Source organism: Dermochelys coriacea, chromosome 5 (genome assembly GCF_009764565.3).
Source record: "Dermochelys coriacea isolate rDerCor1 chromosome 5, rDerCor1.pri.v4, whole genome shotgun sequence".
NCBI classification, from domain to species: domain Eukaryota; kingdom Metazoa; phylum Chordata; order Testudines; family Dermochelyidae; genus Dermochelys; species Dermochelys coriacea.
Genome location: NC_050072.1, coordinates 17,148,584 through 17,163,016, shown reverse-complemented (window position 1 = coordinate 17,163,016; position 14,433 = coordinate 17,148,584). Strand labels below are relative to the sequence as shown.

At 43.2% G+C, this 14,433-nt stretch overlaps 1 protein-coding gene across 1 annotated transcript in view; it reads left to right on the top strand.

Moving 5' to 3' along the window:
* MEX3C (mex-3 RNA binding family member C) overlaps positions 1-14,208 on the top strand; it is a 30,605-nt gene extending 16,397 nt beyond the window's left edge. Inside the window, exon 2 of the mRNA XM_038403107.2 lies at positions 11,082-14,208. Within this exon, the coding sequence (XP_038259035.1) occupies positions 11,082-12,307 (1,226 nt within the window). The 3' untranslated portion in view covers positions 12,308-14,208. The remainder of the gene's footprint in view (positions 1-11,081) is intronic.
* The last annotated feature ends 225 nt before the right edge of the window (positions 14,209-14,433 follow it).

Sequence of the window (14,433 nt, the reverse complement as noted above, 5' to 3'; positions counted from 1 at the left end):
TCTCAGAAAAGATGTATTAAAATTGGGAAAGCTACAAGAAGGGCAACAAGAATGATTAGGGGTATGGGACATCTTCTGTATGAAAAGAGATTATAAAACTGAACAGTCCTAGTATTTTCAGACTTCCAACAGATCTTCCGTTGCGGGTGGGGTGGGGGTGGTCCATGAACGGTCTGGAGAAAGTGAATAAAGAAGTGGTTTTTTTGTTTTTTTTTTTTTTTTTTTTTTTTTTTTTTTACCCCTTCACATAACACAAGAACCAGGGGTAACCCAATTAAATTAATAGGTATCAGGTTTAAAACAAACCTACAAAAGTACTTCTTCACACACTGCACGGTCAACCCGTGGAACTCCTTGCTAGAGGATGTTGTGAAGGCCAAAAGTATAACTGGGTTCTGAAAAGAATTGGATAATTTCACGGAGGATAGGTCCATCAATGGCTATTAGCCAGGATGGGCAGGGATGCAACCCATGTTCTGGGTTTCCCTAAGCCTCTGACTGCCGGATGCTGGGATTGGATGAGAGGGGATGGATCACTTGATGATTGCCCTGTTCTGTTCATTCCCTTTGAAGCAGCTGGCATTGGCCACTGTTGGGCGAGATGGACCATTAGTCTGGCCCAGTATGGCCACACTCCTGGGTAGTGACTGCTTGTTAACCACCCAACATTGGGGATGTTCTGAGACCATTTGGAAGGGGAGGAGGATTACTTAACAGTAGGTGTTCTTGGCCTATATTGCCTCTGCAGATCCATGCCCGATTCCCACTTCTGAAGAATCACTTTGGAGGATTCAGTTTTAGTGGAAGGAAATAATTGAGGGAGATTGGGACTGAGGTTCCTTCCTTAATGTTTATGGGTGTGTCTACGCTAGAGCAGCATAACAATGGCACTGCAGTGCTATAGTGTAGACCAGTGGTCACCAGCCGGTCAATCGCAATTAACTGGTCGATCGTGGAGACTCTCCTAGTCAATCGCGATCTCCGACTGCTAAAAGTCTGGTGGTGCAGAGGGTCTGCTGCTAAGGCAGGCTCCCTGCCTACGCCGCCCCCACACCGCTCCCGGAAGTGGCCATCACGCCCCCTGGGGATGGGGGCAGGGGTCTCTGTGAGCTGCTCCTGCCTGCAAGCACTGCCCATGCAGCTCCCATGGGTAACTCTGGCCAATGGGAGCTGCAGAGGCAGTGCCTGCAGAGGGGCAGCATGTGGAGCTGTAAGCGTGCTTCCCCCCCCCCCCCCCGCCCCGGGGCTCGTTGGCCCCTTCCGGGAGCAGCGTGGGGCCCAGATCCTGCCTTAGCCCTGTTACGCTGCCAACCAGGAGCCGCCTGAGGTAAGTGCAGCTTGGTGGGACCCCAAACCCTTCCCGGAGCCTGCACCCCGAACCACTGCCCCAGCCCTGAGACCCCTCCCGGAGCTTGTACCCCATGCTCCCTCCTGTATTCCAAGCTCCTCCCTGAGCCTGCACCCCAACATTCTGTCCCAGCCCAGAGCCCCCTTCTGTACCCAAACCCCCTCCCAGAGCTTGCACCCCTCATCCCCTCATGCACCCCAACCCCCTGGCTCAGCCAGGAACCCCCTTCCACAGTGCAAACCCCTCAGCCCAAAGCGCCAACCACTGACCCAGCCTGGCGAAAGTGAGTGAGGGTAGAGGAGAAAGAGAGCGACAGAGGGGGGACGGGATGGAGTGAGCAGGGTGGGGCCTCGGGGAAGGAGAAGATCCTGAGTTGCCCTTACTTTCAAAAAGTGATCTTGTGCATAAAAAGGTTGCAGACCACTGGTGTAGACACTTCCTACATTGAAGGAAGCTGTTTTTCCGTCAGAAGTTAATCCATCTTTTCAATAGGCCAGGGGTTCTCAAACTGGGGGTCAAGATCCCTCAGGGGGTCATGAGGTTTACATGGGAGGTTGCAACCTGTCAGCCTCCACCCCCAAACCCCGCTTTGCCTCCAGCATTTATAATGGGGTTAAATATATAATTTTTTTTTTTAATTTATAAGGGGGGGATTGCACTCAGCAGCTTGCTATGTGAAAGGGGTCACCAGTACACAAATTTGAGAACTACTGCAATAGGCTGTAGCTAGGTCAACTTATGTCTACGCCAGTGTTTAGGTTGACCCAATTACAGCACTGAGGGCACATCATTTTTCACAGCTGTGAGCAACATAGCTAAGTCATCTCATTTTTTACTGTATTATTATACTATAGGCCTCAGTGTTGGACTGTACGAGAAGGGGCTCCAGTAGTCGTTGCTTTTCTAGAGGGTTTTTGTCAAGTAGTTTTGAGGTTTTCCCTTCCAAAGCTTGGCGCATGAAACTTGTTATTTTTGCAGTTTGTCTCATCTGGTTTATGGTGTCAAAGTCTATAAGGACATTATTATTATTGCCTATTAACAAAAGGTTAGAACTACATAGGGCAGTGGTGCCCAAACTTTTCCTGCCCTGCTCCTCCTTACCAGTAATTGAATGTGTCCACGTCCTCTCTCCATTGCTACACAATTGGCTCAGCAGAGGAGCTTGGGCTGGGGGTGGAGCTGGGGCTAGAGGTGGAGCTGGAGGCGGAGAGGGAATGAGCTGGGGCTGGGGGCAAAGCAGAGGTCAGAACTGGGCTAGATGGTGCTCCCTCCCTGCCCCCCAGTGGCGCTGGCCTGGGCCCTGACGTGCACCCCCCCAATGTTCCTTTGCACCTGCTTACAGGATGGGGGGGCACACCCCATAGTTTGGTTACCGCTGGTATAGAGCGTTAATGTTACCATTTCCGCTCTTACATTTAGGAACATCAGTGTTTTCTCCTCAACTAGGTGTGTGTGTGTGTGTGTGTGTGTGTGTGTGTGTGTGTGTGTGTGTGTGAAATACTTGAAGCCAAAAGTTGAACCTTAGTATATCTTTTAACATTTGTTTGGCTGTCCTATGCTCCTCATAGGCATCACTCTAGTTATAGTACAGTTGAGACATCTCCACTGCACACCCATATTTTGAGATTCAGGTTTGAACAAATAAAAAGCTCAGTAAAATTGCTAGGTACATACATCAGTTCTGAATCTGGAGTTGCCCTATCTACAGTGGAAGAACTTGGTAGAAACACAGAACATCTTGGAAGGAGCGATCACTGTAAAATTCTTGCCCTTTTAAAAAGATTTAATAATTGATTGCATGGGGTAAATAAGGACATTCTTAGTGTAATTCTGACAGGCTTATTTATCACAGATCCTCTTCCCTCCCCTTTATGAACTGAACCATCATCCTAAATGCCCTGGGTTATATTTTTTTTTTGTGTTTAAAATGTACATATATTTACAAAACATGGAAAAACTAACTAGATCAGGCGGCTCTCTAAGGCCTTTTTCCTGGGCAATATTGTGCTAGAATATTACCCCTCCAGTGCCCCTGTGTATTGTATAAGGGTGAGCATGCCATCAGCACTCGTATGATTAATATTTGTCTAATGCAGTTTGCTACCTTGCTTGAAGCCATTCGGGTTAGCCATGTTTCTGACACATTATATATAATTTTTCCTTAAACTCATGATTTGTAAGAGCCACCCAGCCCTAGCTGATAAACTAAGACACATGCCAAATCTGTTTTTAGGCTTTAAGAACGTTTATGTTGCCAAAGACCTATTTTGTCCTTCAGATATTTATTTGAGCCTAAACATGCGCTTACTTGAGAGAGAAGTGCTCTAAAGGAGGAAATAGCTTTTCTTGGGGAACTATAATATTTACAGCTTATAAAATTTCTTGTCAGACAAGTCTGTCTTTTAAGAAAAATGGGAAGAAGGTTTGAGAAATATGAGCCAAACCAAGTGTGCTCATTTTCCTTGGAATATCAACTTTAGAACTTGAAGCTTAACATCCTTTTTTTGTATATGATCAGCACAAACCAACCAGCAAATAGTTAAGACCCCAGTCCTTCAAAGACTTGGGTGTTGTCTACGCTTGTTAAATATGACTGCATAAAGGAGGGGAGCAAATCTTAGCACTTGTCTATGCTTTATAGCAATGCACATACTGGGGTGTGATTTTAAAGTGCATCGACGTGTTGACCATGCTAGTGCACACTAAAAGTTTTCTAGCACAGTTTAACATAATGTAACAGCACTGTGTTAAAGTGCACTACAGAACATTTAGTGCACACCAGCAGGTCTACATGGACCAATTAATGTACAGCATGTTTGTCCACTTGAGAAATCATACACTTGTAATGTGCATTATCCTGCCATTTAGACAAGCCTTTAATTACACATATATAAAAGGTCTTATACAGTAACTCCTCACTTAATGCAACTTTATGCAAAACAATGTTAAGCAAATCGAATTTCCCCATAAGAATTAATGTAAGTTGGGGAAGGGGGGTAGGTTCCAGGGAAACTTTTTTCGCCAGACAAAAGACATTATATACATATATAGTATAAGTTTTTTAAACAATTTTAAACAAACAGTTTAATATTGTACACAGCAGTGAATGATTGTGAAGCTTGGTTGAGGTGATGGAGTAAGAGGGTGGAATATTTCCCAGGGAATGCCTTGCTGCTAAATGATGAACTAGCACTCAGCTAGGCCCTCAAGGGTTAACACGCTGATGTTAATGTAGCCTCACACTCTACAAGGCAGCATGGACTGAGGGAGGAAACGCAATAGATGCAGGGTAGTAGCTGCAAACACTTCCCTGCAAAAACTGAACATGATAAGGAGCCCACACTATCCAGCTGGGGTGCACCACTCCCTCCTCCTGACAGAACATGCACAGGTGCTGACTTTCCAAAGTGCTGGGGGGTGGGTGTGTGAGAGAGAGAGAGACATATGCCTTGCCCCTTTAAGTATGCTGACCCCACTTCACGTATGTTGCCCTTTTAAGCAGAACAGACAAGAAGCAACAGCTTCCAGCAAGCACCCTCCTTTCTGTCCCGGAGCCCTGTCCCCCTCCTCCACTTTGTGGAGAGGGAGTATGGGGGCGGGGGGGAGGCAAGAGCAGGGAGACATCCTGATATCAGCACCCCTCTCTCCCCCTCTCTCAGCAAGCAGGAAGCTCCGGGGGTAGCTCCAAGGCAAAAGGCAGGGCAGAGACAGTAAGGGAGAGGGCCACCTGAACTGGTGCTGGGCAGCTGCCAAGCCACATCCCCTACATTCCCTGTAAGGTAGCTGATAGGGAAGGGGACTGCTGGCCCCCTCAGTTCTAATCCCCACAAGGAGGGGCTGCTCTTCCAGAGAATCCTCCAAGCCGTGGACAAAGCAGGCAGCTGCAAAACGACTATAAGGGACCATTGTGCAACTTTAAACGAGCTTGTTCCCTAATAGATCAGCAATGTAACAACGCTAACCGGGACAATGTTAAGTGAGGCGTTTCTGTACTGGTATAACTTTATTCATGTTCAGCAAAGCAAAATAAACTATACCAGTATAAAACCCCCTTATCTGATATAATCGCATCTGCAAGAGGCTTTTAGTGGTATAATTGTCAATTTAAACCCCCCACCCAAAAAAAACAAACCCTCACCCCTTGCCAACAGCTATGCCAGTCTACACTTAGTTTTATTGTGCCTTACTCAGTGGTAAAGTTAAGTACAGTTGTAGGCCCATTTTCAAATCAGCAGAGCTACTCAAGTTACAGATATATTTACACTGCAGTGTAAATATAAGTGGTTTTTTGGTCCATATAGTTAGTGGTGGACGCTAGATCAATGGAAGAATTCTTCCATCTACCTTGCTGTGTCTACAACACGGGTAAGGTCAACCTTACTACAGTGCTCAGGATGAGAAATTTTTCATGGCCCTGGTGATTCAATTAAGTTAATCTAATTAAGGCCTCAGTCTAAAAGAATACAGTACTCCTTGGCTGTCAGACTTCACTGTTCATGTCTGTTTACATTTGTTACTGGGCTATTCTACATTGTCTTGCATCAGAATATCTATTCAAATCAAGAATTAGGAGACGCGGGGAGGGGCCTTTTCTTCATATGCATGCGTTTTTGTTCCTGATTTAACAGGCTGAGAAATCTCTTGACTTGTACAGTAGCCATATGACTCTTAATAGCTTAATGATTCCATGTCAGACTGAAGGCATCATGTCCAGATGCAGTATGCTGTAAAAGGAAATGCTTTGCATCATCGCCTCTGCAGTGATTAATAGAGGAGGGTAGGGAACCAGAACAGCCAAGTAAAAACAAATAGAAAAATCGTTCTAATAGAACTATATAATGAGGTTTAGTGACCTAGTTATGACATGATTGCCTTTTACGATACTCTATTATTGGTGTCTTCCAGCTTTCCTAGCAAACTAAACTGAGTTGGTATTGATTGATGCATTCATAGGTCTCTGGTGTTATACATGATGATTAGGGCCCTACCAAATTCAGACATGAACACATTACAGACCATGAAATCTGATCTCTCCCATGAAATCTGGTAATAGTAGGGGAAGGACAAGGTTGGGGGGTCCTGGCCTCAGCTAGGGAAAGACGGGACTTCCTCTTCCCCTACAGGGGCCATTCAAGGAACCAGGTGAGACCCACCTCTGGGAACCTGGAACTAGATAAATTCATGGAGGATAGGTCCATCAATGGACCAAAGGATGGGCAGGGGTAGAGTCCCTAGCCTTTGTTTGGCAGAAGCTGTGAACGGGCAATGGGATGGATCACTTGATTGCCTATTCTGTTCATTCCCTCTGGGGCACCTGACATTGGATGCTGTCAGAAGACAGGATATTGGGCTAGATGGATCTTTGGTCTGACCCAGTATGGCCGTTCTTATGTTCTAACTTCACCTGGCTGCAAGAAGCTCTGTGGCTGCTGGCTGGGACAGCTTCTGATTCAGGTGGGAGGCTTCTGGGGAAAAAAAATTGGACATATGGTAACCCGCCCCACCCATACTCTGTGAACCTCACTTCTGTGCTGCTGCTGGTGGTGGCACTGGCTTTAGAGGTTGGTTCACTATGGGGGTGATGAAGCACTGGAATGGGTTACCTAGAGAGGTTGTGGAACCTCCATCCTTAGAGGTTTTTAAGGCCCAGCTTGACAAAGCCCTGGCTGGGATGATTTAGTTGGGGTTGGTCCTGCTTTGAGCAGGGGGTTGGACTAGATGACCTCCTGAGGTAGGTATTTATGTATGGTACCAGCTCTGAAGGCAGTGCCCCTGCCAGCAGCAGTGCAGAAGTGAGGGTGACAATCCCAAGACCCTTCTACAGTAACGTTGCAACCCCATGACCCTCTTTTGGGTCAGGACCCCCTCCCCCATTACACCACCATGAAATCATAAAATTGATTTATTTAAAATCCTATGACTGTGAAATTGACCAAAATGGACTATGAATTTGGTAGGGCCCTAATGATTTCCTTCAGTGGCAGTTCTTTCTATCGTTCAGATAAAGTTTGAGAGTATACCTTGGATTCGGTGGAAACGACTTTCTTGTGAAGCCAATTTTTAAATGTCCGAGACAGATCTGCGGCTTTGCTTTTTCTAGGCTGATGAGTCATATCTTAAAAGAAAGCCATGCTCCTCTTGGTTAGTGCACCATTCTGAATGCTGACATGTTGTGAAACAGTCTTATCAATATGAATTGTACTGGGACTGAAGTTTATTAAAAGCACTGTTTTTATGAGTTTTCAGCTGACATGACAAGTCTCTGCAGGTTGCAGGGATTGGGTGTTGGAGACAGAAGACTAGCTACCAGGGAAACTTGTTTAGAATGTGTAACTTATTCAGATTGGTGAAGCACTATGGAAACTAGTATTCAATAGGCTCAAAAATGCCATTTTAAATCACACTTTTTGTGCCAGATAGCCATAACACTTTAGAGTAGTTCTTTAAATGTTCATATTTCATACCTTCTCTGAAATAAGGACATTGTATCAGTTATCCAAGTGGAACGAAGGAAATTAAAGTAATTTTTGCGTGGGGGGGGGAATAGTTGGTGCACGTGAGGAGGATAGGACTTCAGTTTGGGGGCATTCAGATAAACAAGACTTGACTGCATTGATTAGCTTAGCAGCAGCATATTGGGCTCACAGTGAGCTAGTTTATCCCCAGAGGCAAATTTCATGTTGCTTTGTCAACTTCGTGTTTGTGGTGGCATCAGAAACCAAGGGCAGACTGGGCACTTATTCAGAGTAGGAAGCCCACAATACAATCTAGGATGTACAGGGAGAAGAGGAAATTACCTAAATTAGGAGCTATGTTGTACTTTTAATGTTGTTAGCAGAGAAACTGAATCTTTCTCTAAAAGCTGATTCCTACAATCTCCCATAATGCTTGTGCCATCTGACTTTTTCTTAGTCCTCCCACTCAATTGCTGGTGTGGCAATTGTCCTGCTAGGTGGATTTGAATATTGGAAGACTCTACTCCCAAATCACTTGCATAAAATCTTTCTTTACAGAGTAAATGAAAGGGACACATTGTCACTTTTTGGGATGACTTTTTTTTTTTTACACTAAATTAGTTAAAAATTTCCCTTTCTGCAAGCATCCTTGTACATAGCATAGCCTGGAATATTTGATAGAAAAGGCTTTGTGTTTTTAAAGAGCCTTTTATGAGGTTTCCTGGCTTCCTGCTGACACGAAGAGGCCTGGTCAGCGAAGGAGAGCAGTCGGGCACAGGCGCTGTGCCACCCACACCATTTGTACCTGTTTCTTCTTCTCACCTGCCTGCTTTCTGGCCTTGACAGCAGCATTGCAATGTAGGGCTTCTTAGGGTACCTCTATGTGGGGCTAAAAGCTTTGGGGCATGAGCAGCTGGCTCGGGATTTGGGGCTAAAAACTGCTAGGTCGATGTTCTGGCTTGGGCTGGAGCCTGAGCTCTGGGACCCTCCACCCTTGAGCCCAAACATCTGCACACCAATTTTTCTGGCCCAAGGCCCACAAGCCCAAGCCAGCTGGCCTGACCTCCTCTGAGCTTCTGAACTCCTCAAAAGGATCAGCAGAGGAGCCCCAAGAGGAGATGATTCCCTGCCCCCCATCACACGCACATGCGCGCACACAATTCTAATCATCAGAAGTGTTACTTGAAACCGTAGTAGGTAATGTTTTGAGACACAAATGTTTGGGGAGTTTAAATTGATATTCCCTTGCCGGAGTGCCCTTTGAATTGTGTTTCTCTCCCCTTCCCCCCCATGGTTGTTAAGCGGCTAATGTTAAAGTTGGCCCCCTTTGGGTATGTTTACACTGCAGCTGGAAGCAAGCTTCCCAACCCAGGTAGACAGATTTGTATTAGTCTGAAACTAACAGTGTTTGTGGCTTGGGCTTTCAAGCCTAGCGAGTCGGAGCTGCAGCCTGAGTAGCAGTGTCCACACTGCTATTTTTTTATCACCCTAACTCAAGCTCTGCTAGCTCGAGTCTCTGTCTGCCTGGGCTAGGAGGCCTGCTCCCAGCTGCAATGTAGGCATATCTTGTGTCCTAAATAACTTTTGGAGATCACTGACAGAGTCTGTTGGCTACTTTTGGGTCCTGGTGATGTGCAGCAGGAGTTCTTATCGTTTGTGTGCACAACATGCTAAAAATCCTCAGGTATTTTAGGAAGAGACCTGCCTGCCATTTTGTCCTCAGACTTTGAATTATACAAGTGTAAAGCTTCTTTAACTATTCATTTCTACTCCTTCAGCATTAATTATGTAAATACAGCCTGAAAATCCCAGCAAGCACCTAATGTACAAAGATTATACCAAATTATGTATGAGGAGAAAACTGGCAGACTTTTACTCAACAGGCTGGGAGGGAAGTCTCCGATTATGAAATGAGTCAAGAGTAAAGCATAAATTATACCAGTGCTCATTGGTAACGATGACACTTAGTAAATGTTACGTTTTTGAGGATGTTGATTAAAGTACCTATAGCTTATAGTACATGTGTGCATTGTCTGTTCCCCAACTCCTGTCAATGTTTGACTTCTCTATACTGAACACTTCTGATGGGGAGGGGCAAGGGAAGTCAGTGGAACATGTTAATGCATGCTGGTGTGCCTTGTTTGTTTGTTTTTTCGAGGGTTTAGTTTAATTGTGCAGGTGTTCAGCATGCATCTTGACATGATTGAGGAAGTATACCCCACAAAGCCAGAAACGCACAGAATTCTAGTTACATTTACAGTCACTGTGGAAATTTAAGTGCCACGTGGTGGTGGTGGAGCCATGTATACCTCACATTTGCTCTGTAATGTGAGGGCATTTATCCAAAGTGTGTGTGTATATGTGTATATGTGTGTATGTAATAAATTGTATATAAAACAACTCATGGAACAAGAGTGTAGATATGGCTACAGATACGTAGGCCTAATTGTCGCTGCATTGAAAGGCTGCCAGCACTTTGCCTGGTGTTTCCACTGTTACTACAACTCATGGAGGTCTACCAGTGCTAATGTTGAAGATTCATCACAAAGTAACTGCTGTAGAGTGGGCTGAAAAGAGTTGAGCTGAATTGAACAGTTATAGCAAAATTTCTACTCCTCTTTCCCCCCCCCACCTTGTCACAGGTAAACCCTTAGCATGCACCTAAGCAACTGAATTTCTTTTTATCTTAAACGTTGACACCTATTAGAAGATTGCTTTTGTCAGTAGAACTGACATTCCATAAAATTCATGATGGTGCGGTAAACACCATGCTAAAGGATATGAAAACTTCAGTTGCATCACTTACAACTGATATCTCAGTGAGTTTAATTTCACTTTTCTCTCTGGGAAACCTTGGAAAGGTGCGGTCTTTAATAATGTGGTTTTTTTGTTTAGCTTTTTTTAAAAAAAAAAAAAAAAAAAGCCGCACAGAAATAACAACGCTTCATTGAATAGACCAAGCACTAGGAAGAGTTGCCTTCAGAATAGATTGTAGTATTAAGGCATAATGTAAAAACACTTTTTAAACTGATTAAGAAAAATCAATTGAGTAATGTTACTGCACAATGTGTTAGTCTCACCCTTGTGGTCACCACAGATCAGCATGGACATAATTGAGAGAGAAGTTTTTGCTGCTTTCACTGACATGACTTGTGAGAAGAACAGATGGCTTCAGGTTTCACCCTTGAAGCTTGCAAGCAGTTTAAAACAGGAGACTGTTTTCTTGTGGCTTTCTAAAATCCCTCTTTACTAAATGTATGTTTCTTTCCTCTAAACAGGTTGCAAAATAAAAGCATTAAGAGCCAAGACAAATACTTACATTAAGACCCCTGTTCGAGGAGAAGAACCCATTTTTGTCGTCACTGGACGAAAAGAGGATGTAGCCATGGCCAAAAGGGAAATTCTCTCAGCAGCTGAACACTTCTCCATGATCAGAGCATCACGCAACAAAAATGGTCCTGCTCTGGGTGGGTTGCCATGTACTCCCAACCTGCCAGGTCAGACTACAGTCCAAGTGAGGGTGCCTTACCGTGTAGTTGGACTGGTGGTTGGACCCAAAGGAGCTACAATCAAAAGAATTCAGCAGCAGACACACACGTACATAGTTACTCCCAGCAGAGACAAGGAGCCAGTCTTTGAGGTTACAGGGATGCCTGAAAATGTAGACCGTGCACGTGAAGAAATAGAGATGCATATTGCCATGCGCACTGGAAACTACATAGAGCTGAATGAAGAAAATGATTTCCATTACAATGGTACAGATGTGAGCTTTGAAGGAGGCACTCTTGGATCTGCTTGGCTTACTTCCAATCCTGTCCCTCCTAGCCGCACCAGAATGATTTCTAATTATAGAAATGACAGCTCCAGCTCCTTAGGAAGTGGCTCCACTGATTCCTATTTTGGAAGCAATAGATTGGCTGACTTCAGCCCAACAAGTCCATTCAGCACAGGAAACTTTTGGTTTGGAGAAACATTGCCTTCAGTGGGCACAGAAGATCTTGCAGTTGACTCTCCTGCATATGACTCCTTACCAACGCCTTCCCAAACCATCTGGGCCCCTTTTGAACCAGTAAACCCGCTATCTGGCTTTGGTAGCGACCCTGCTGGTAACATGAAGACTCAGCGTCGAGGAAGTCAGCCATCCACTCCTCGTCTGTCACCTACATTTCCTGAAACTTTGGAACATCCGCTTGCTAGGAGAGTGAGAAGTGACCCACCCAGTACATGCAACCAGGTTGGCCTTCCAATATACATCCCTGCTTTTTCTAATGGTACCAACAGCTACTCCTCTTCCAATGGCGGTTCCACATCCAGTTCACCACCCGAGTCTAGACGAAAGCATGACTGTGTGATATGCTTTGAGAATGAAGTTATTGCTGCCCTAGTTCCTTGTGGCCACAATCTCTTCTGTATGGAATGTGCCAACAAGATCTGTGAAAAAGAAATGCCATCATGTCCAGTTTGCCAGACAGCTGTTACTCAGGCAATCCAAATTCACTCTTAAATATATATAGATATTATATATGGACTTTTTAAACTCTTAAAGGCATGGGTGTAATGGTACTCCCCCCAGTAAACTTCCTAATTAATTCTGACTGTTATTGGGTTTTCTTGGGATTAGGCTAAAGTTGTTAGTAAACTTATACTTTCTAAAAGGCTGCTATGGTAACACTAAATCTAATGGTCTTTGTCCAGTTTGGTTTAAACAGATGGCACGTTTATCAGAGATACATCTGGTATAAGGCTAAGGAACAGTAGGGGGGAAACTTTAGATCAATTTCACAACCAAGAAAACAAATGAATTTTACAGGTTTCTGTATTAGTGTTGGTAATGTCTATGTTCTGGAGACAATGAACCCCATAGCCTAAACAGAGAATTAATCTGCTCTGGAGGGTTCATGGCATTACTGATGTATTGAAAAACACTTCCAATGCTGCCTTCTTTACACTGCCAGTTTTGAAATAGATTTTGGGTTTTGTTTAGTTTTATTTTACAACAACTTACGCCTAATTCTTCAGTATTGCAAATAACTTTTTAATGCACAGTTTGATTTTTTGGGGGGAATGGGTAAGGTTGTTGGCAGTTTTAAATAGATCACTGTTAATTGGGGGCGGGGCGGGGGGGAAACTGCCAAATTGACCTTCATCTCACCCAGTTTGTGAACAATGGTATGTTCAGAAGATCAGGAACAATTTGGTCTCCTTCATTGTGAATTCCTACCCACTGCTTTTCTTAATGGAATGTGGAGTAGCCTGGCTGTGGCTTGATCCCATTTCAATAAGAGCTTTGGGGTGCACATACTTTGGCTAATAGTGAGGATGCTAACATTCCATTTATTAGTCTGATCAAGGTGTTCTTAAATTACATTTTAGAGATTATATAGTTCAAAATGTGAAGCATTTTTATGTTCAATCCATACTTGTCTTGCACATTATATATAAATAAATAAAATAAAAATTTTATTTTAGTAATGTAAAGGGAAAAGGGGGAGGCGTGTATGTGCTCTTGTATAATTCCTGAAAGCAGCTGTGACCATGGCCCTTCAATCATTTACGTCATTTCAAAACAGTTTCCAAGCACAACAAAAAATGTCTTTTAAATGTGCTGCTTACATTTCAACCTGTGGATGTCTCTAGCATCTTCATCCTCAGTATGTTCCAAAATCTGTGCTGGCATCTGAAAAAACAACCCCCCCCCCCACACACACACACACACAAAGTGGCGTTGTAGTAGAATTTCTATTATTTTTTTAAGTGTTCTTTTCCCAAGACACACAAAAGCTTTTTTCCTCAGTATAGCAAAACAAATTCTATGTATTGAACTAGTAAATATACAGAAATTTTATTTTTTATTTCCACTTGAAGAGTTACATTTCGTATAAAAGTTTACAAATAATGGTTTTTATTTTACGATTTTTTCAGTATAAGATTTGCCTTGATGGCATATTATGTAATGCATAACTTTAATGCTAATTGCTTGTAGAATAGTTAAATGTCAGTATTGAAACCTAATCTTTAGCTGCAGTCTTGTAGATATGAACAAATGTTCACCAAGCATGTATTTTGTATTTTATTGCATTGTACACTGCAACTAATAAGCCAAGGAATCGACAGATATTAGGTGCGTGTACCATTTCTATAAACCACAAATTAACAATGACAAACTATCAATATAGTTTAGTATTTGCTAATTTTACTACACTCTTTTTGTTATGTATATGTAGGGAGGTCATAGGGATTATAAATTCAATTTGAGTAAAGTTTAAAAACCATATATTTTATGATAAAGGGCCTTTAACTTATGATGGCCAAAGCACTGATATTATATATTTGCTGTAAAGAGAATTATAAGAGTTTTATTTTTCTGATATTAAAAGTTACTTAATAAAGACTTGTTTCCATTAACTTGAATGTTTTCTGATCTTGCTGTCTTCATGGTTCTCATTTCAAACCACTTCTGTGAAACTATCATCTGATTTAGCTCCCTTTCACTCCTTTAAGCTTGGGGGGTTTTATTGCTTAAGTGCTTTGCAAGTGAATAGTTTTTAATTTTACACAATCTTTAAAAAGTAGCAATGACTGACCAAATTTCAGAAAAGTTAGATGTAGGACTATTAATATCTGAAAGCA